This window comes from Condylura cristata, unplaced genomic scaffold (assembly GCF_000260355.1).
Source record: "Condylura cristata isolate star-nosed mole 26May11 unplaced genomic scaffold, ConCri1.0 scaffold00004, whole genome shotgun sequence".
In the NCBI taxonomy this organism is placed as follows: Eukaryota; Metazoa; Chordata; class Mammalia; order Eulipotyphla; family Talpidae; genus Condylura; species Condylura cristata.
Window position 1 is genome coordinate 71,326,949 of NW_004567105.1, and position 20,218 is coordinate 71,347,166.

General features: G+C 36.8%; 1 protein-coding gene across 1 annotated transcript in view; it reads left to right on the forward strand.

Annotated features, from left to right (window-relative positions):
- The window catches only part of DYNC1LI1 (dynein, cytoplasmic 1, light intermediate chain 1), a 29,124-nt gene extending 13,187 nt beyond the window's left edge, over positions 1–15,937 (forward strand). Inside the window, exons 3-13 of the mRNA XM_004676351.2 lie at positions 2,378–2,494; positions 3,105–3,335; positions 5,676–5,845; positions 7,289–7,382; positions 8,154–8,289; positions 8,853–8,964; positions 10,793–10,852; positions 10,984–11,028; positions 11,810–11,930; positions 12,978–13,133; positions 14,215–15,937. Of these exons, the coding sequence (XP_004676408.1) occupies positions 2,378–2,494; positions 3,105–3,335; positions 5,676–5,845; positions 7,289–7,382; positions 8,154–8,289; positions 8,853–8,964; positions 10,793–10,852; positions 10,984–11,028; positions 11,810–11,930; positions 12,978–13,133; positions 14,215–14,327 (1,355 nt within the window). The 3' untranslated portion in view covers positions 14,328–15,937. The remainder of the gene's footprint in view (positions 1–2,377; positions 2,495–3,104; positions 3,336–5,675; positions 5,846–7,288; positions 7,383–8,153; positions 8,290–8,852; positions 8,965–10,792; positions 10,853–10,983; positions 11,029–11,809; positions 11,931–12,977; positions 13,134–14,214) is intronic.
- The last annotated feature ends 4,281 nt before the right edge of the window (positions 15,938–20,218 follow it).

A 20,218-nucleotide genomic window follows, 5' to 3' on the forward strand; every position in this document is an offset into this window, starting at 1 on the left:
TTTTTACAAATTTTGAAAGTTTTCAAGTTGATATTTTTTTTTTTAAGATTTATTTATTTGTACATACAGAACTGGGGTATAGGCCAGAGGCTCAGGGGCGGTGAGAGGCTTCACCAGAGACAGAGTGGGCAGCAGAACAGGCAGATCGACGAAGTACACTGCTGAAGGGAGCAGCGGGCGGGTCAGGAGAGGTCTGCCACGCCATGTGGTCACCTCCGGGGGCAGGTGGGGATCGAACTCATGCGGAAGTGGCTTTAGCTTCTCAGTGCAGTGCTTTAACCCGCTGCGCCACCAGGGAGGGCCCTCTTCAGTAGTCTTTTATCTTGTTTCCTTACTCCTATACTTAACCCTGATTAGTCTTCACACTTTTACCATAGTACTTAGGTGTTCTAAACTCCATTGCCTTCCTATTACTTTCAGGATAAAGTCTAACCATCTCAACCTGGCATAAGAGGCCCTTCATGACCTGGCACCCCCTCTTTATTCTCACCTGCTAACTTTTTTCTCCCTAACACTCTCACATCCTAAATCTCATGTATTCAAGTTATTTGTCCTTCAGAAGGACATTTGTTTGCCTCTAGGCCTCTGTACATGCTACCTTTACTTCCTGGAATGACTAAACTCTCCTTCGTTCACAAATGCTACAAGATTTGATTCAAGTGTTCCCTTTTCTGCAAACATCTCTGACTTCCAGCCCTAACTCAGAACTTCTCTGAGGACTGACTTCCTGGTTGTCCACAGATCCCCAGAGTAGTCCTAATGATGGTGCCTTGTCTCGTCTCCTTTTGTTTTCCCTCTCCAACTTACAAGCACATGGAGTTGGAGTACAGCAACTCTGACATAGGGATCTCTGTCTTTCTGTTGCTTTCCTTAGTGCAGTAAATGCAGTGGTTCTCAGGGTTGTCACTAGACCAGCAAGTCAGCCATACTGTGAGCTTGTTAGAAAAGCAGATTCCTGGGCGCCACAATGCAGATTCCTGGGCTGTACCCAGACTTACTGAGTCAGAAACTCAGGAGGTAAGGCCCAACAATATTTGTTTTAGCCAACTCCCCAGGTAAGTCTGATACATTTTTGAGAACCATTGCCCTGATGAAATGAATAAAGGACAGCATGCACTAAGGAGGAGTAAGCTCTGGTCTCATAAATGAGGCAGAACCTGTCAACCTGTGTTAGTCCTTAGAAAAAGGGAATGGCACTGCTCTAGTGATAGTTGCAAGAACCTAAAATTATGAACATAATGTAGTTAAGACTCAGTATATTTGATATTATGAATTTGACCTCAAAATCTGTTTTGATCTTATTGACTCCAACATTTAAAATTAAACTAAAAGGAAGACACATACTTATTATTTAAAAAATTAGCTCATCACCACCAGAGATCAACACATTATCAATGATTATTTCTAAATGATACCATGGTTTTTATTCTTATGTTTAAAATTATCTATGAATTATTCAGAAACCTTTGCTTAAGTCATTTGAAACATTAAAAAATTCAGTTGAGATGAACTTATTGCTTAATCTTATAGCACTATTAAAATATAAAGATTGTTACTCAGAAGATCTATTATGTATTTTTTTAAAAAGCTTAACATGAAAATGAAAACAAATTTTAAATTCTCAGAAAGCTCCTGGATCTCCTGGCATCAGTCCATGCATCCACAAAATCTTTATAAATACTAATTTACATGATATTTCTAAAGTCCATGAAACATATCATGTGGTGTTTAAATTCACAACGTAAAAAACCCTTACCAAAATATAAAGTAGCTAGCATAGTTTTAAACTTTTTAAAGGCTTGGATCAAGTGTAAATCACATGATTTTTTGCTGTAAATAATTTTTTAAGATGTGTTGTATTTTTGTCATCTATGTGCCTTCTCCGCACATTCTTGCGCAACTTTCTACCCTAAACTCCTATCCCTCACTCTTACTACATATGTCTTGACTTCATGGTTTGGGTGGGGCTGTACTTGTAATTTGCTGTCTGGCTCAGTGTAGATCTGTCTTCCATTAGTGGCCAGTGGGTGGACACATGACTCCGTGAGGGCCACTTAAGAGTCCTCACCTTCACACTGAAAGCCACCAGTTATTTCTTGGTTATTAAAGTGGGGTGACAGGATCGTAAATATTCCTGACAAAATAGACCCAGAAGAAGCCATTTGAAATAAGTTAAAATAAGATTTAACAAGAGAAAAGACTGGAAGAAAGAGTATTGCAGGTTAAGTTATATAGTTAGCTGTATAGTTACATACTTTTCTCCTGTTAAATAACCTTTTTGTTTAAAGCTAGTTCTGATTGGGTTTTTCACTCACCACTAAAAGCATCCTTAAATAATGAGCATGTTTAAATTTAAAAGATTTGTCCTTTTTAACAGGTGAAGATGGAGCTGGAAAAACAAGCTTAATAAGAAAAATTCAGGGAATAGAGGAGTATAAGAAAGGAAGAGGATTGGAATATTTGTATTTAAATGTTCATGATGAAGACAGGGATGGTGAGTGTCCATTCATTTCAACAAATTTTCTGAAATGTACTGCTGCTATTATCAGCCTTTGACTTTTCTTAGTGTCTTTTTGTTTGTTTGTTTTTTAAAGTAGGGGTTCTACCATACCATTCAGTAAGTAGTTCTGTCTAGGCATACTTTTAACATTTTAGGGTATTCTGATTTGCAGACTTTAACTTTTGTGCTGTCTTTGAAGAATCTGTTTCAGTTCATTTTCCCTCAGATAATAGGCTAGTAGTATCCTATGATTATTTTGCTGACTCCTATTTTACCTCAGGTTGGGGATTGAAATGTCGTCTACCTTCTAGTATTTCTCATTTGATCAGCCATTTTTTTCCTTTTGTAGATTACTTGTTTCTCATTTTCATATAATAATATCTTGATATATGCACGTTTCTATCTGATGATGTAAGAGTAGAATCAAGCTATTAAGTCTGTTGTTGAAATTTAAAAAAAAACTGGTAGATGCAACCTAAATACTTCAGTATTATCAAAGCCAAGAGATAGCTCCTATGGAGATGGTCTGAAATACCACAGTGTTAGTGGACGGTAAAATAACTTAATCCTGTTGTCTCGGTAAACCTTCTTTTTTCTGTTGTAGATCAAACAAGATGTAATGTGTGGATCCTAGATGGAGACCTGTATCACAAAGGCCTCCTTAAATTTTCACTGGATGCCATTTCTCTGAAGGACACTCTGGTTATGCTGGTTGTTGACATGTCAAAGCCCTGGACTGCTTTGGATTCTTTACAGAAATGGGCAAGTGTTGTTAGAGAACATATTGACAAATTGAAAATCCCTCCTGAAGAAATGAAGGAAATGGAACAAAAGTGTGAGTAATCTAGAAATATTAGTATAGACTTCAGAGACAAAATTTCTTAGCTATCAATTGTTAGGAATTTCTGACTGTGAATAAGGATTACAGAAATAGTGAGGCCCTCCCTGGTGGTGCAGTGGGTTAGGATGCAACATTGCAAGCTGGCTGCTCCTGCTTCAGTGCAAGTTCGATCCCCAGCCCTGGATGTGACCCACATGGTGCAGCAGACCTCTCCTGACCCACTCGCTATTCCCCTCAGCAGTGTACTTTGTCCATCTGCCTGTTCTGTTCCCACTCTGTCTCTGGTGAAGCCTCTCACCACCCCTGCAACTCTGGCTTGTACCCTAGTTCTGTATGAATAAATAAATAAATCTTTAAAAATAAAGAAAGAAGGAAATAGTGAAATTCTACTTGAATGCTGTGCTAAGTTTTAAAAGTTTTAAATTGGAAGCATTTGGAATGTGACAGATTCTTTATTAGAGGTGCTTTTTCTCCTTTGCCAAAAGACTGTATGTGTTCCTATGGAAAGTAATTTTTCAGGACAAAAAAAATTTGAATCTTTATTCAGCTGCTCATTTTCAGCAGTTATATTTATGTATAAGTAGAGTAATCTTATTAACCTCATCAAAATCAATTATGTCCAAATAGATGTTGATAATACAAATGTAAAGATGTTAAGCTGATCTGATAATTTTTTATATGCTTATGTAAATTGGAAATTTTCATGGAGATTATGAAGACTATATGGGAAATTTTTAACAGGTTGTACGCCAGTTGCCACATTCTTGATTTGCTAGTGTTATACTTTGCTTAAGCAAATACAGAAATGTAATGCTGTTTTTCTTTATTATGGTTGGCTGATAACTTTCAGGGGGTAATTGGCAGCATCCTGGCATTTATATGGAGAAAAATAAGAAAATTTAAGAAAAAGTATGCCCTAAATCATTGAAAAAGTTGTTTAAGTGCTTTTCTCTGCACCTTTTTTTCACTTTTGGCTATTGTCTGTGGGCCTTCCTCTCACCCCCTCTAAATTTATACTAGAAAGGTGGTCTTCACTGTCTGGCAGCTTGCCAGAAATGCACATTCTCAGGTCTTACTCCAGACTACTGAATCAGAAACTGTGAGCATGCTAAAACTAGGGACTTTTGTTAGATTTCAGCCTCAAATCTGAAGGGTTTTAGCTGCCAAGCTGCTAAGGGTATCAGCATGCCCCTGTATTCCTGGAGGGACCACACTTAGTTGTTAGAGTCCCTCATCCTTGTTAGGACAGGTTTGTTGCAAATGAATCCTATTCCAGAGAGGGTCTAGCTCATAATTACTTTGCTTAAAAAATAATTAACATTTTCTAGTTTTATTAATAGTATGCATTCTTTGTATTTAAAAATTGAAAGTATATCTTAATGTTATTTTTCCCAATTCTTTTCTATTTTATTTGTAAGCTATAGTCCTTTTTTTATGTTACTATTTTCCTACAACATTCTTTGAAAATTACATTTTATAGACATGTATAGTATTCCCTCATGATATTTTAAATAATACTGTAGATAATTTGCTTCTAGATATGTTTGCTTTCAAACATGAAAAAGCACTCTCACATGTAAATACCTGTGTGTGCATCCCTGACTTTTTCCTGGAGTATCCTAGAAGATAGATTCCTGGGTCAGCATATACAGCAGCATTAAAGCTCTTCATACATTCCCTTTAACTTTTTTTTTTTAACATATCTGACATCTTGCAAATGAATTCTAAAAATGTATCAGTGTTGCTAATACCTCATTAATTTCTACCAAGGTTACAAGATTACACCTAGATAAAAAAAGTCCTAATTAAAAGGTTTAAAGAAAGGAAGCTAGGGCCTTCTTGTTGGTTCAGGGGTTAAAGTCTCAGTGCTATCAAGATATCACCAGCCACTGCAGCATGAATTCAGAATTAAAAAAAAAAAAAGAAGGAAGGAAGGGAGTTAGTATTAGAATGTCATCTAGAACTGTCTACTGTCTTTTACATAGAGGAACCCCTTTCTACATAAATGTATTTTTCCTGTTTTTCTCTCAGTGACCTTTTTCACCTCTCAGTGAATTAGTAAAGAAAGAGAGCAGAATTATATTGTGTCTTGCCCAGAGTAATTGCACAAAACTGAACTAGACCTATAGTGAAACCCATTTTGGAACAGTACATATCTATATTCTGCCTCCTGATAATTAGTGTGGTTCCAGAGATTTCTCAAGCCCTTTTTGTTTCTAAAAACAAAAATAGAAACTTTAGTAAAATATATATTTAGATCATCGCAAAAAATTCTACCTACTGAAATAATGCAGCTTCTAAACTATGTATTAATTTACTTACTTTGATTTCTAGTGATTCGAGATTTCCAAGAATATGTGGAACCAGGAGAAGATTTCCCAGCTTCTCCTCAAAGAAGAAATACAGTGTCGCAGGAAGACAAAGATGACAGTGTGGTTTTACCTTTGGGTGCAGATACACTCACACATAACTTGGGCATTCCAGTACTAGTAGTTTGCACAAAGGTTAGTTTGCTTCCTAGAGAGTCTACTACTAATACTAATAAGAATATGAACAACTGTTTTGTTTTCCAGGCTCTTTTTGGAGTTGACACACTAGTTTCCATAGATGAAAATGTTTAACAGGATATAATAGTTTAAAATATTGAATGATATTCACATGTTTTTGTGATATAAATCATGGTTTCTTTGAAAATGTTTGAAAAATGCTACTTGTGATTATGTTTCATTTTTCTAATTCAGTTAGACTTCATTGTTCTAAAAGTTTAGTAGAAATGATTATAGCTAAGATGATAAATTTAATAAAATATTTTTCCACATTTGAATCTAATATCCTAATTGCCTAATATTAGAAGATTATGTAGATAGAACAGACTTTTAAACACTTGCAGTACTCATTGCATATAGTTGATATGCAGTTATCAAAGGCTTTTTAGTTATCTAAGGTTCTGAAAGAATTATTGAAATTCTGTTAAAGTATATATAGTGAGAGAACTAAATTATGATAAAATCATACTTCGTTTAAAGATAATTTACAGTATTAAAAAATCATGTCCCCATTTGGAATGAAGAAGTTAAGGCATAAACTAGTTAAGAAAATGAGAACAATATAAATGCTTTTGATATTTTTTTGTAACATGTAAAATTGCACATGTAATTAATGGAAGGAACAGAATTTATACATCTCTGGAATGAAAATCATAAATTTTAAATCTACCTTAAGTTTTACTTTAAACACAAAAATTATCATTAACAAAAGAATAGGGATAGCATTTAAATGATTAAAGTGTTGTTTGCTTCTCCGATGGTGATTCTGCTTTGTTGTTCTTGTAAACCCCCACTAGAATCTTTTCATGTGTACTTTGTTTTTTATTTGTTCCTTCTGGCAAAGAACTGTTTATTGATAGATAATTCCCTGTTTTACACAACTTTCTTCATAAAAACTTATTTTTCCAAAGGAAAATGTTAAATTTATAAGTTGACCCTTGTAGACTAAAGGAACCTGGATGAGTATCAAGTGAGTCCATAAACTCTTAGTACAAGATCAGAAATGAAGGGAGTCTCCTGGATGTAAAGAATGTTTAAAGTAGACTAGATTTTGCATCTTAAAAAACTTTTATAAGATTGTCACGTTATTCTTTGTCCCTTTATTTACTAAAATTTCTCATTGGTGTTCTTACTATATTCAATATGACACAGAAATCAGAACTTTTTAAAGAAATAAAATTATTCATTAGTCTTAAAACTTCCATCTGAAAGTCTGGAGTCTTACTGCTAACTCTGTAAACACAATTAATTGATAATTCTTGATCCTGCTGTTCAGTCACTATTCAGAATGGTAGTTTTATAAGGTTCCCCCACCCAAAGTTGATCTGTGTGAGTCATTATATTTCATTGTTTATTAAGTACTAATACTGTATTGTTTTAAAATTTATTTTGATTCAACAGTGTGATACGATTAGTGTTTTGGAGAAAGAACATGACTACAGAGATGAACATTTTGATTTTATTCAGTCACATATCCGCAAGTTTTGTTTACAGTGTATCCTTTCAATGCATTGATAAGTGCAACACACCTTTTGTATTGTTTTTTTTTTTAAAGATTTATTTACTTTTGTATTTTTTTAAAGATGTATTTAGTTCTGTATACAGACCTGGGGTACAGGCCAGAGATGCAGGGGAGGTGAGAGGATTCATCAAAGAGAGTACGGAGCAGAACAGGCTGACTGAAATATACCATTGAGGGGAGCAGTGGGTAGGTCTGGAGAGGTCTGCCACGTCATGTGGGTCACCTCCCTGGCTGGGGATTGAACTTGTGCTTCAGTGGCTGTGATAGCTTCATAGAGCTGTGCTTTAACCCGCTGTCATACCAATACAACATTGGGCCTCTTTTGTATTTTGTTTTAAAATAAAAGAATTAAATTGATGGCCTTTAGAAGTTCAAAAATACTTTTCCTGCTGACTCTGGTTATAAATTTCATTTTAGCTCTCAAATCATTTATATCTTGGGGTTGGGAAGGTAAAACCAAGAACTGCTCCTTTATGTACTTTAAATATAGAAATAGTAGTGTCAGCATTATGAAATTTTTTTTCGACTTGATGAGATTTGCCTTCCTTTGTTACGTTAATTATGTAAAGATTATATTTACATTTAATCTTTTAGCATTTTATGCTTCTGAAATTTCTGATTACTGTATGACATATCTTTAGGAATTATTTGAAAGTAACATGCATGTTGATATAAATATTAAAGTGAAAATAGAGGATTTTAGGGTACCTGTTCATGGAATTTTTCTTTAATAGTATTATGTAGATGGTGCAGCACTTATTTACACTTCAGTAAAAGAGAACAAAAATATAGATTTGGTATATAAATACATCGTTCAAAAACTATATGGGTTTCCCTATAAAATTCCTGCTGTCGTTGTAGAAAAAGATGCAGTATTTATGTAAGTATACTCTTACTATATTATTTTATGATGAATATATTGTTGATGTTGTTCAGTAGACATTTTTGGTTTTGAGTTTATCTTCCCATGATGTGTATGTAGGAATCTGTTCTTAGATTTTTTAATTACAACCTTCCTTGTTCTATTTATCATTGCCTTTAGGTTGACCAGGTGGCTTCTCGAAAGGTCTTGCTTTTATAGCTAAACCATCAGTGCAGTGTGCTCATCAGTTCATCTATAATAAATAAGAACCCAATGTGTAGTATAGATATATTTTTGAAAAGCTATCTGAATAAAATTGGGAAGTAGTAATTATCCAGTCCCTTCCCCCCCCCAAAATCTAGAGTGTCTTTTTTTAGTGTCATTTTTTTAAATCAGAAGAAATTTGATAATCGTTTTAAGCAGAAATTAATAAGCCATAATTTGCATTTTATAGTAAAAAAAGCTGATTCATTTTCCATATTTGGTTGCATTTAACTTCATAAAAATATTCCCAGTAATATGATCATGCATTGAATGAATGACTGTATAAATGCTTCAGAATTTATTGTGTTTCATTCCAGTCCAGCAGGGTGGGATAATGATAAGAAAATAGGAATATTACATGAAAATTTTCAAACATTAAAAGCAGAAGATAATTTTGAAGACATTATAACTAAGCCACCAGTCCGAAAGGTAACGGTTTTATTAGTATGTCATCTCAGTATTAGGCTTTTAAGGGAGAGGATTGAGTGCATAATTTTGAGTTCATGGGCAAAAAGATGAGAAGTACTTTTCTATCAAAGGGTTTCTATATTCAAAATAAAGAGCTGTTTTTTCAACTATAAAATAGCTGTTTAATTACTGAATCATTCCAGCCTTTGACATATTTACATTAGGATATTTTAGTGCAGATCTCTTATTCTATTGCAAATCATAGATTGTCATGAGTGAATATGGCTCCTGACTGATTTTAATAGTTAAAGTGTGAACTTTCCAATCTAGAGCACGATCTGAGGTAGATCTTGCACTTTCGACATCGTCTTTAGTCCCCACCTGTACAGGAGCTTCCAATTTCCTGTTTTACCTTAGCTATAGAACATGTTATTCTCATGACCATTAAATCATGTCCTAGAAGGTGGTTTTCTTTCAAGTTAAGCAGTATATGACCTTCTACAGTTACATGTTATAGATGTTTCTGCAGTTTTGTAATTATTATTTGCATGTGGTACTTCTTATCTAACTTTTAGTTAGGACATGTTTCATGATTTAAAATATAATAAATAAATACATACTTAAGAGGCCAAACATTTACACTGAGAATTTGTCTTCTGTTTGTGGGTTACTGTAAATAAGAAAAGTAATGTCCAATTAAAAATCATTTGCCATGGTATTTGGTTTGGATTTGTAAAATACATACATCAAACAAAGAAACTAATGGTTTTGCCTCGTTCATTCTTTTACCAGTAGAATTGTGCTTTAAGTTGACTTTTATTCATTCACAAATATTTAGTGAGCTCCAAATCAGGTATTGTTTAGGCCTAGGTGTTAAATAGTGTGATGCAATAGTAAATCAATACAGGTGCTGATAAGAGCTAAGGAAATAAAGCAGGTTGAGGGGAGATGATAGGACTGAGGCTGCGAAGGGATATTGTTTCAAGAATGCTTAGGGAATGTCTCTAATGAGAGGGGAGAAGATTGAAGGCTGAGGGAACAGAAACTTACATATCCTGATACTGAAACTAGTGAGACACCAGGGTGGCTGGAAACGAATCCTGAGGAGGGGTGGGGTGAGAAGAGGGAGAAACACTGAGTTAAGATCTCTTGTGGGGCCTCACCAGTCAGGTCTGTAGTCAGAATTTTGTATTTCATTCTGAGTGGATTGGAAAGAATTGGAGGAAGAGTCTGAGCAGAGGAGTTTCGTGACCGACTGGATATTTTAAAAGAATAGTTCCTGGGTGGAAAACAGACTTGGAGCCAGCTTTGTATAGAAACAGTAGAAGCAGAAATTTGCAGGCGTTTGCAACTACTTTTTCCTAATTGATTAAAGAATCATTTTAGTTTTATTTCAGGGGAACCAGGGACAAGTTGCTTTTCACTCAACTGTTGATATTACCCTTTGAAATATATCACCTGAGATTTTATAAGCTGATAGTATTGTGCCTGTGGCCCTAGAGTTGTGAGGTCTAAAGTAGTAGCTGCTGATAACATAGGCTTTTAGATGTAAATTAAGTAAAAGCAAATCAATTAAACATTCAGTGACACTAGCCATTTCAAGAGCTTAGTACACACAGGTAGATAGTACTACTACACTGTACGCCCCAGAGGGAGAATGTTTATGTTACTGCAAGGAGTCTTTGGGGTGGAACTTGGGTAGGACAGCTCTCACCTGGTGATGTAAATGTAGCATAGATATTGTTCAGACCCTTGAATGGTTAAAAAAATTAACCTTGTCCAGAGAATAAGTTTTTAATGTTTTAGCATAATGTATTGGACTTGCTCATTTATGTTTTGCTCATTTCAGTTTGTACATGAAAAGGAAATTGTGGCAGAAGATGACCAAGTGTTTCTTATGAAGCTACAGGTATGACATTACATTGAATAGATTTAGTATGTTCTATTTTATGTAAATAAACTGTTTATGTGTGTATATGTATATATTCAAAAATATAAACATGCTATGAGTCTCTAATCTAGTATTTTGTATTTTTTTAGTCCCTTTTATCAAAACAACCACCAACGGCAGCTGGAAGGCCTGTGGTCAGTATTACAGATTTTGATAAAATGATTAGAATGTGCTGTTCTTACTGTTTTTCCTTCATCGTATATATGATTAAGAAATCTTATACCATGGGTCTCATATGGGTATCTTTGGTAAAACTTGAATTCAGAATTCTTCTGGAATTTGTGAAATTTTAAGATACACTCACTCCTTTTGTATAATATTTGAAATCATAAAATCCTGTTTTGTTGTGCATCAGAAACCAACTAAACCATTTTTTATGTGTGTTACTTTATAAATCCCACAGTCCTGTGAGATAGGTACTGTTATTAGCCCTGTTCTGCAGATGGGGAGATGGAGCCTTTTGAGAGGAATCAGTTTTGCCTAACATAGCTAGTAGGATACACGTCCGCAGTGGGCCTCATATTTGACACCCATCTTATACTCTTTTTTTAAATTGAAGTACCTTTGTTTCACATTCTTGTTAGTGTTTTGACAGTGTAGGATTTACCACTCAAGTGTGGTCACCATAGCATTTCAACCCTCAAAGCACCCGTAGTCTTCTAACATAGTCCACTGGTAAGCTTATCCTCTCAGCCAACTTCATAATTCCGCATGTTCTTTTTCCATTGAAGGGAAACTTTGTACCCTGAAATGTGGTGGACATCTGGTGTTTTCTAATAATGGGGTGGGCATATGATTTTTTTTTTTACTAATGGCTTGCAGTACTCTGTAGGGAATAGTTGCAAAGTCATTTTCTTTTCATAATATTTGTGAAAATTTCAGGGTTTTGTAATTATGCCTTTTCCCTTTTTATAGGATGCCTCACCAAGAGTCCCAGGAGGTTCCCCTCGAACACCAAACAGATCTGTGTCATCCAATGTTGCCAGCGTATCACCAATCCCTGCTGGGTCAAAAAAAATTGATCCAAACATGAAAGGTAATTTTCTCTCTCTCTCTTGGAAAAAGTAACAGAGTACATACTGTAATAGGAGAAATTTACCCTAGAATTTCCATCTTTTACGATAGCTATTTTCATTTTTATATAGTAGCTTCTTGTTTTTGTAGATACAATCTCATAATCAAAGTCTGAGCCATTTTAAGGTATAGTTTTGATTTATCATTACATTTCATGTTTACGAAAGTTTATCATATTTAATCATTTCTCCTGTGGTAGGTCATTGACGATGGTGACTTCTTTTTCTATGATAGGTTATCTGCAGTTAGTGTTAAAAATAACTATGCAAGGCTCATTGGTGGCTCAGGGGTTAGGTCTCAGCACTGTGAAGCTATCTTCAGCCTCTGTAGCAGGAGTTCAATCCCTGGCCAGGGAGCTACCCTTATGGTGCAACAGACCTTTCCTGTCTCACACACTGTTCTCCTCAGCAGTGTATTTCAGTCAGGCATCCTATTCTGCTCCCCACTCTGGTGAATCTTCATCACCCACACCTCTGGCCTGTGCCCTAGCTTTTAAATCAAATAAGTCTTTTTTTTTTTTTTTTTTAAGAGTTATTTATTTATGCATACAGAACTGGAGTACAGGCCAGAGGTACAGGGGTGGTAAGAGGATTCACCAGAGACAGAGTGGGGAGTAGAACAGACAGATCGACAAAGTACACTGCTGAGGGGAGTAGCGGGCGGGAAAGGAGAGGTCTGCCATGCCATGCGGTTCTCCTCCGGGGCCAGGGATTGAACTCATGCTGAAGTGGCTTTAGCTTCTTAGTGCTGTGCTTTAACCCGCTGCACTACCAGGGAAGGCGTAAATCTTTTTTAGAAATAATTATCTTTCATCGTTAAAGGTTACTCATTTTGTTTTATTCATGAATAAATTACAGAAGTTATCCCACCTCAAAAGATCAAACTAGACTTGAGTTTAAAACATGGCTCTTAAATTTTAAGTCTGTTTTTCATTTTTCCTGTGTGGGTAATACAGTAATTTATAGAAAAATTAATGTTTTGAGTGAAATTTTTGTTTTTTGTTTTATAGCTGGAGCGACAAGTGAAGGTGTCCTGGCAAATTTCTTTAATAGCTTGCTGAGTAAAAAGACCGGCTCTCCAGGAGGCCCGGGTGTTGGCAGTGGGAGCCCAGGAGCTGGCGCTGCGGGTGGAAGCAGTGGTTTACCACCATCTGCCAAAAAGTCAGGTATAGTTACTTGAAAATATATATATATATTTTTTAAGCTTTGTTGAGAGAAAATTTACATATCATGAAGTTCATGCACTTAAAAGCTTTTAGTATAGTATATTTACAGAGTTATGCAACCATCATCTAATTTAACTTTAAGATATTTGTCTCCCTTCCAAAAAACCTTGAACCTAACTTCTTTCCTCTCCCACAGTCCCTTAGTCTCAGGCAGCCGCTGACCTGCTTCTGTCTCTGGATTTACCTTTCTAGAGAGTTCATATAAACGGAATCATGCAATGTATGCCTTTTTAAAGGTTCATTCACATTGTAGCATCCCTCAGCATTTCATTTCCGTTTGTTGCTGAGTAACAGGCATTGTGTGGATATGCAGTATCTTGTCAGTTGATAGACATTTAGATTGTTTCATCTTTTTGGTTATTATGAACATTTGCTATGAATGTTTGTTTTCATGTAGACATCCATTTTCATTTCTCGTGGATACTTACTAACAAGAGGAATTGCTAAGGCATGTGCTAAACTGCATTTAAGATTGTGAAGAGTGCGGGTGTTTTCAGACTGCTGCACTGTTTTACATTCCCAACAACAGGGGATCAGGATCCCAGTTTCTTCACATTCTGTCCATCATTTTGATTAGAGCCACTCCTGTGGCTGTGAAGTGGTATCTTACTGTGGTTTTGATTTGGTATATCCCTGATAGTGGAGGCTTTTGAGAATCTTTTCATATGATTTTTGACTGCTTGTGTATCTCTTTGGAGAAATGTCTATCACATCTTTTGTCCATTCCTGAAATGGATTGTCTTTTTATTGTTGAGTTTGAAGTTTCTTTACATATCTGTTTTGTGTTGTCTTTTCACTCTCTTGATAGTGTCCTTCAAAACAGTTGTTTTAATTTTGATGAAGTCTACTTTTTCTTCCTTGCTTGTACAACTGCTTTTAAATAGACTTAAAATTATTGATGATCATATAACTTAGTATGTTATATAAAGTTACTGAAACTGCAGTTTTAAATAGGAATGATTGGTAAAAAAAAAAATACTTTGACTTATATCTAAATCTTGTTTCTTTTCCTTCAATCTAGGCCAGAAGCCTGTCCTATCAGATGTTCATGCAGAACTAGACAGAATTGCACGAAAACCAGTTACAGTTTCTCCTACCACACCTACGTCTCCTACGGAAGGAGAAGCTTCTTGAAGATACCAAATAAAGCCATTTATTCAGTTTTCTGGGATAATGTAAACTTGCCTCTGCTTTTTCCTTCAAAAGTGGATTAGGGAACTGGAGTGCTTTTTCAGATGGACTAAATTTGTGTCTTGGTGTATGGTTGCCCGTTTTACAAAAGGGATCAATACAGAAGAAAATTTTACAACATGTAGGGTTGCTGTTTGCATTGCCACTTTGCATACAGAGTAATTTTGGATTTTGAAAATCGTATAATTTATAGATCTGAAATGCAACCATATGATCATATTCTAAAGGCAATATAAAATAGGTAGGAAGGTTTAGGGCAGGGCAGAAAATATAATATGCTTTGGGCATTTGATTGACTTGGAAGTCCAAACTTATTTTAGTTAAGATTATAAAATCATTTTAAAAAGCGCATGTTAGTTTTGCTGAAAAGGAAAAAACGATTGTCCGATTTTCCATACCAACATAAATATGCCACCTTACATTAAATATGCTGAGAAAACTGTCAGATATTATTTGATATACTAGTCAGCTGTCTCAATCCATGATCCTATTAATTGTCATCAAAACATGATTTTGAATATTGACCAACATTTGTTTCTTTAACCAAGAAAAGGAAGCACACTGCCTAAATGTGTAAAAGAAAAATGCAGAGGTTATTAAAATGTAAAAAGGTATCAGTCTTTGGATTTGTCTATATATATATATATATATCTATGTCTATATATATATATATGGCTCTGCCTTAATATACCCTTTTTGTTCGTGACTCTCAACTGTAATCAGTTAATAAAGTATTTATTCTCTGCATTCAGGTTCAAATAACTTGTTGCATTCTATATTTAAATTAGTTTTTATCAGATAGTGACTATAACTTATTGGTATTTTGAAGTATTTGACTTAAGAGATTATTAAATGTCCTGTTCTAAGACACAACTATAGTAGGTTCACTATGCTGTAAGTTTCCTTAAATTGGAAAGCATGTATCAAATTCTGGAATTTATGTCAGCATTTCTAGTAGATAAAAATATAGCCATTTATCATTATTTAATGGAAAGAAGCTAATTTAAAAGCTTGACTCATGCACTGATAGTTACTGTCATAGTTGGGTCTTTTCTATTAAAGTTCAGCTTCCTGGCTTTACTGTTCCTAGGGAGTGGCTAACGTCCTGGTATCTCTGTTTGGCCCCTCTCTCTGGCCTCCCATCTTGCTCTTTATCTCTGTGTCTCTGTAGGATTGGCCTCCCCAAAAAGGTCAGAGAGGCTCTTTCCAGAGTGTTCAAAGGAGGCCTTTTCCAACACGTACCACCTCACTGTGTGGGACTGAGGTCCACTGAGGTTGAGTTACAGCATTATATAAAGAATGCAGATTACCTAGATTTAGGGATGTTCCTAGAGACAACTTTTTTATCAGAGAAAACTCTCAAGACAGGGCAAACAGAACAAACCCATGAAATCTGTGGACTAAAGGCTCTTAGAAAGTGGGGAGCAATGAGGAGGGGGCTAGTGGACTGTTGGAGAGGATTATTACAACTTCAGTGGTGGGCATAACCTAAACCTCGAAAACATGGTGTTGTAAGCCAACCCTACCATAATAAAAAAGGCAGACGTCCAAAAGCAAGGTTTTGTTATATGAAGTCATTTCCCTTATAAGAAATGCCCTTCTGCCCCTGACATCCAAGGTTTCTTAACACAGAGTTTAAACACTTGGTTTTCTCGAGTCCTTTTAGAATTGACAGCTGTGTAAATCTCCATGCATATTATTGAATTGTGTCTTTTTCTCCTAACCTGTCTGACGTTAATTTGTCCAGCCTCACTTTGATCTCAGAGGGGTGAAGAAACTCCCCTGCATCCTGACTTCTGCATCTTCTCTCCCATTTTTTCCTTTGGCTTCAACTTCTCACTGAACACATATCCACTAATCTTTCTCTGTGCCCCTTTCTTAGTTTTATTTCTTTTCCTACTTTCTAACATCTCATATTACTCCCTTTCTGCCCTCACCTCCTTCAAAAGGACCCTTTTCTCCATCTCTCCCTTTTTTAAAGATTTATGTATTTATGCATACAGAACTGGGGTACAAGCCAGAGGTGTAGGGGTGGTGAGAGGCTTCACCAGAGACAGAGTAGGGAGCAGAACAGGCAGATCAATGAAGTACACTGCTGAGGGGTCAGGAGAGGTCTGCCACGCCATGTGGGTCACCTCCGGGGCTGGGGATGGAACTCGCTCTGAAGCCTCTGCAGCCAGCTTGCAGTGCTGCATCCTAACCTGTTGCGCCACTGGGAGGAGGGGGGTAGAGGGGGCTCTTTAAGTCCGGGGTCTCTTACCCCTCATTCTGTGATCCTGTTCTTTACCCCATTTGGTTCCAACCCCCTGTGTATCTTTACACCTGCTATCCTCCAAACTGGTAGTCACCCTGGTGTTCCACCTCTTGTCTTGGGCCTTTACCCAGCCCCTCTCTGACTTGATTCTCTGAACCCAGTTCTTTTGCCCCATGAGCTCCACACGTCCCCCCTCTATGAGTCAGTCATCCAACTCTCCACTCTGTAGCGCCTCCCCCACCCCACTTGTGCTTCTGACAGTGCCACTCACCCTTGATGCTCCGTCCCAAACTGTCCATCTCCAGCTTGTCCACTCTGCACCATCCCAGCTGCTGCTCCAACCCAGCTCCCCTTACCAAGCCCCATCTGCTGTTCTGCCCTATCTCCCTTATTTTTTCACCTTGTCTGACCAGCTGTGACCTCTCCCTCTCAATCCCCACATGTAATTTTTGATTAAATGCTAAAATTCTGTTTTCTGGACACTGAAGCTGTCACCATGACATGAACATGGAAGAAAAGGGAATGCAAATTTTAAATTGATAGAATTGATCAGTATATTTTACTACTACTACTACTATGATTAGTAGTAAATTTTAGAGGTTCAGCTCACTGGACAGATCTGTAATTCTTTCATATCGTTGGCTGCCCTGGGTCCACTTACCCTGAGTCACCACAATACTTGAACACTTAAGGGATGGTCCCTCTCAACAGGCACATTGGAGGAGATCACTAACTGGGTACAGGGCAGTAAAATCCTGGACAGACTTTTCAGTAGCACATAGTTCAGACTGAACTTTTACCCAGGACTCATGATTTGTGAAAAATTAAATATTCTTCCTTTTTCATTACTGTATTTACAACAATAGCAATAATTGCAGCACCTTGCTGTATGTAGCATTTTAGCCTGAAGACAAGAAACATGTAGGAAAGTAGATAGTGAAAGGTCTCTCAGCCATTATTCTGGTTTGATCAGCAATGTTAAAGGACATCATGAGTTCCTCAGTCTCCGAAACTTGATTCATTTTCTGAGCACGCTCATATTTTTTCCTAAAAGATTTAGGGCTATAGACTTTAACTGGAAAATACTGCATTCTCAAAGGTTATGTTCCTATGAAGAATTTTTATGATTTGTCGCAAAAGCTAACAAACCACTAAGTTGCAAGAATTAAAGTGAATTCTATTGTGCTGCTTGTTATCATTTATAAACATTTGATTGAGGAAAAAATACATAAATATTAGATCAACTGTTATTTACCTGTAAAGATAAAATTGGGTCTACATGTGATGTTAGTCATAAGAAAATTCCAAGGTATCTTATTTAAATGTTAGATATGAAAGTGCTACAGACATACTAAGAGTATCCATTTACATGGGTCAATTCCTTTTTGGATCTGAATGGGGAAAGAATTTTTAAAAAACGATTTATTAGCATATAAGAGCTGGGGTGTAGACCAGAGGTGTAGGGGGTAAGAGGATTCAGCAGAGATAGAGTGGGCAGCAGTCAGGTGGATCCACTGTTGAGGGGAGCTGCAAACGAGACAGGAGAGGTCTGTCACAGCATATGGGTCAGCTCCCTGGCCAGAGATCTAACTCTTGATGCCAAAGTTGTTGGTGATAACTTGATAGTGCTGAGACTTAACTCCTGCACCACTAAGGAGGCTCTGAATGGGAAAAGGCTTTCCAACTTTGATCTATATTCAATAAAAGAAAGTTTTTTTTTTTAAGATTTATTTATTCATTTATGCATACAGAGCTGGAGTACAGGCAGAGGTGCAGGATCGGTGAGAGGATTCACTAGAGAAAGAGTGAGGAGCAGAATAGGCTGATCAACGAAGTACACTGCTGAGGGGTGCAGCGGATGGTTCATGAGATGTCTGCCATGCCATGTGGGTCACCTCCAGGTCTCAGGATTAAACTAGCACTGAAGCAGCTGCAGCTAGCTTGCAGTGCTGCGTCCTTACCCATTGCACCACCAGAAAAGGCCAAGAAAGTTTTAAATTCAACTATGTAAAACTCATTGGGAAAAAGCCCCATAATGATAAAAAAATCATAAGCAAAATGAGAAGGCAAACAAAAAAATCGAGAGAAGATACTTAGTCTATATCACAGATAAAAGACTGATACTGCTAAGGTGAACACTGCTTCAACTAGAGATAGGGAAACCAAAATACCTATTGAATGTAAATAGGCAAAAGAGATGAACAAATAAATAAAAATGTGAAAAATGACCCTTGAACATATAAATTATGTTCAACTTCCTTTAAAGAAACGCCAACTTAAAACTATACTGAAATACTATTTCTGTGATCTGAATGGAAAAATTTTATAAGCTTAACATCCTGTGTTGGAGAAGTGCAGTGGAAAGAGGTGTATTGAGTCACAGCTCATAGACACGCAAAGGCAATAGAACCTCTAGCAAGGGGAATTTGTAATATTTAATAATACACACACTCCTCTCTAGGAACTGACCATGAAGATACAAAGCTACTGTACAATATTCATAGCTATTCATTATGGCTTTACTCGTAATTACAAAATATTAGCAATAATATATACCTGTACATAGGAAATGGTTGAATAAACAGTGATATTGTCACATGATGGAGTACAATTAAATTATTTTTTACAAAACAGTAACAGCTGATTACTGTCATCTGTTGGAGTATCTTCCAGACTGGTATCTGTCTCTTCCCACTGAAGAAATACAGGAAAGAGAGCCAGAAATGAAGAGAACAAAATTTGCTACCCACAGAAGGTGGAAAGGTGGTTATGAGATGGAAGTTTAAAGACTAAGAGACTCTTCTCTAACTGTATCTTTTTGTGTATTTTTACTTTTAGAACTTTTTTAAAAAAAATTAATTTATGCATTCAAGAACTGGGGTACAGGCTAGAGGTAGTGGGGTAGGGGGCTGGTGAGAGGACTCAGAGACAGAGTGGGGAGCATAACAGGTGGACCTACTGACATCTGTTGCTGAAGGGAGCAGCGGGAAGGACAGGAGAGGTCTGCTGCGCCGTGTGGGTCACCTCCGGGGCTGGGGTTGGAACTCCTGAACAGTGACTGCAGATGCTTCATTGTGCTGCGCTTACCTCTTGTGCCACCAGAGAGGGCCCTAGAACCTTTGCTAGTGTTTCACATTTCCAAGAACTAAGATTTAATCAACAATGAGGAAAAATCTTTAAGACTAGTTTCTGTAATCCTTAGTGCCAGTCAGTATGTGCCAACTCTGTGTTAAGGCCTACCTGGCGAGACAGCGATAGCTTGGCCTCCACCCTCTCTTCCCAAACACCCAGAGACATCCACCTTTTCCCTCACACCTCTCACCAAGGAATCAAGCTGTTCTAAATGAAAGAGGATTGACCATGAGAGCAAGGAAACTAAGGAACCCAATCTTCCCCTCCCCAAATTATCCCAGAGGAGTGGATTCCTCTCACCAAGTATAGAAATGCTAGAACAAAAGCCTCTAGCATTTCTTTACCATTGCAGCCCTCTGCTGGTATAAGAGAAATATGATGATTGTGCTATTTGCTTATCCGCCAGTAATGCTGGGAAAGGAAATTTGATAAGCTATCACCACTAAGA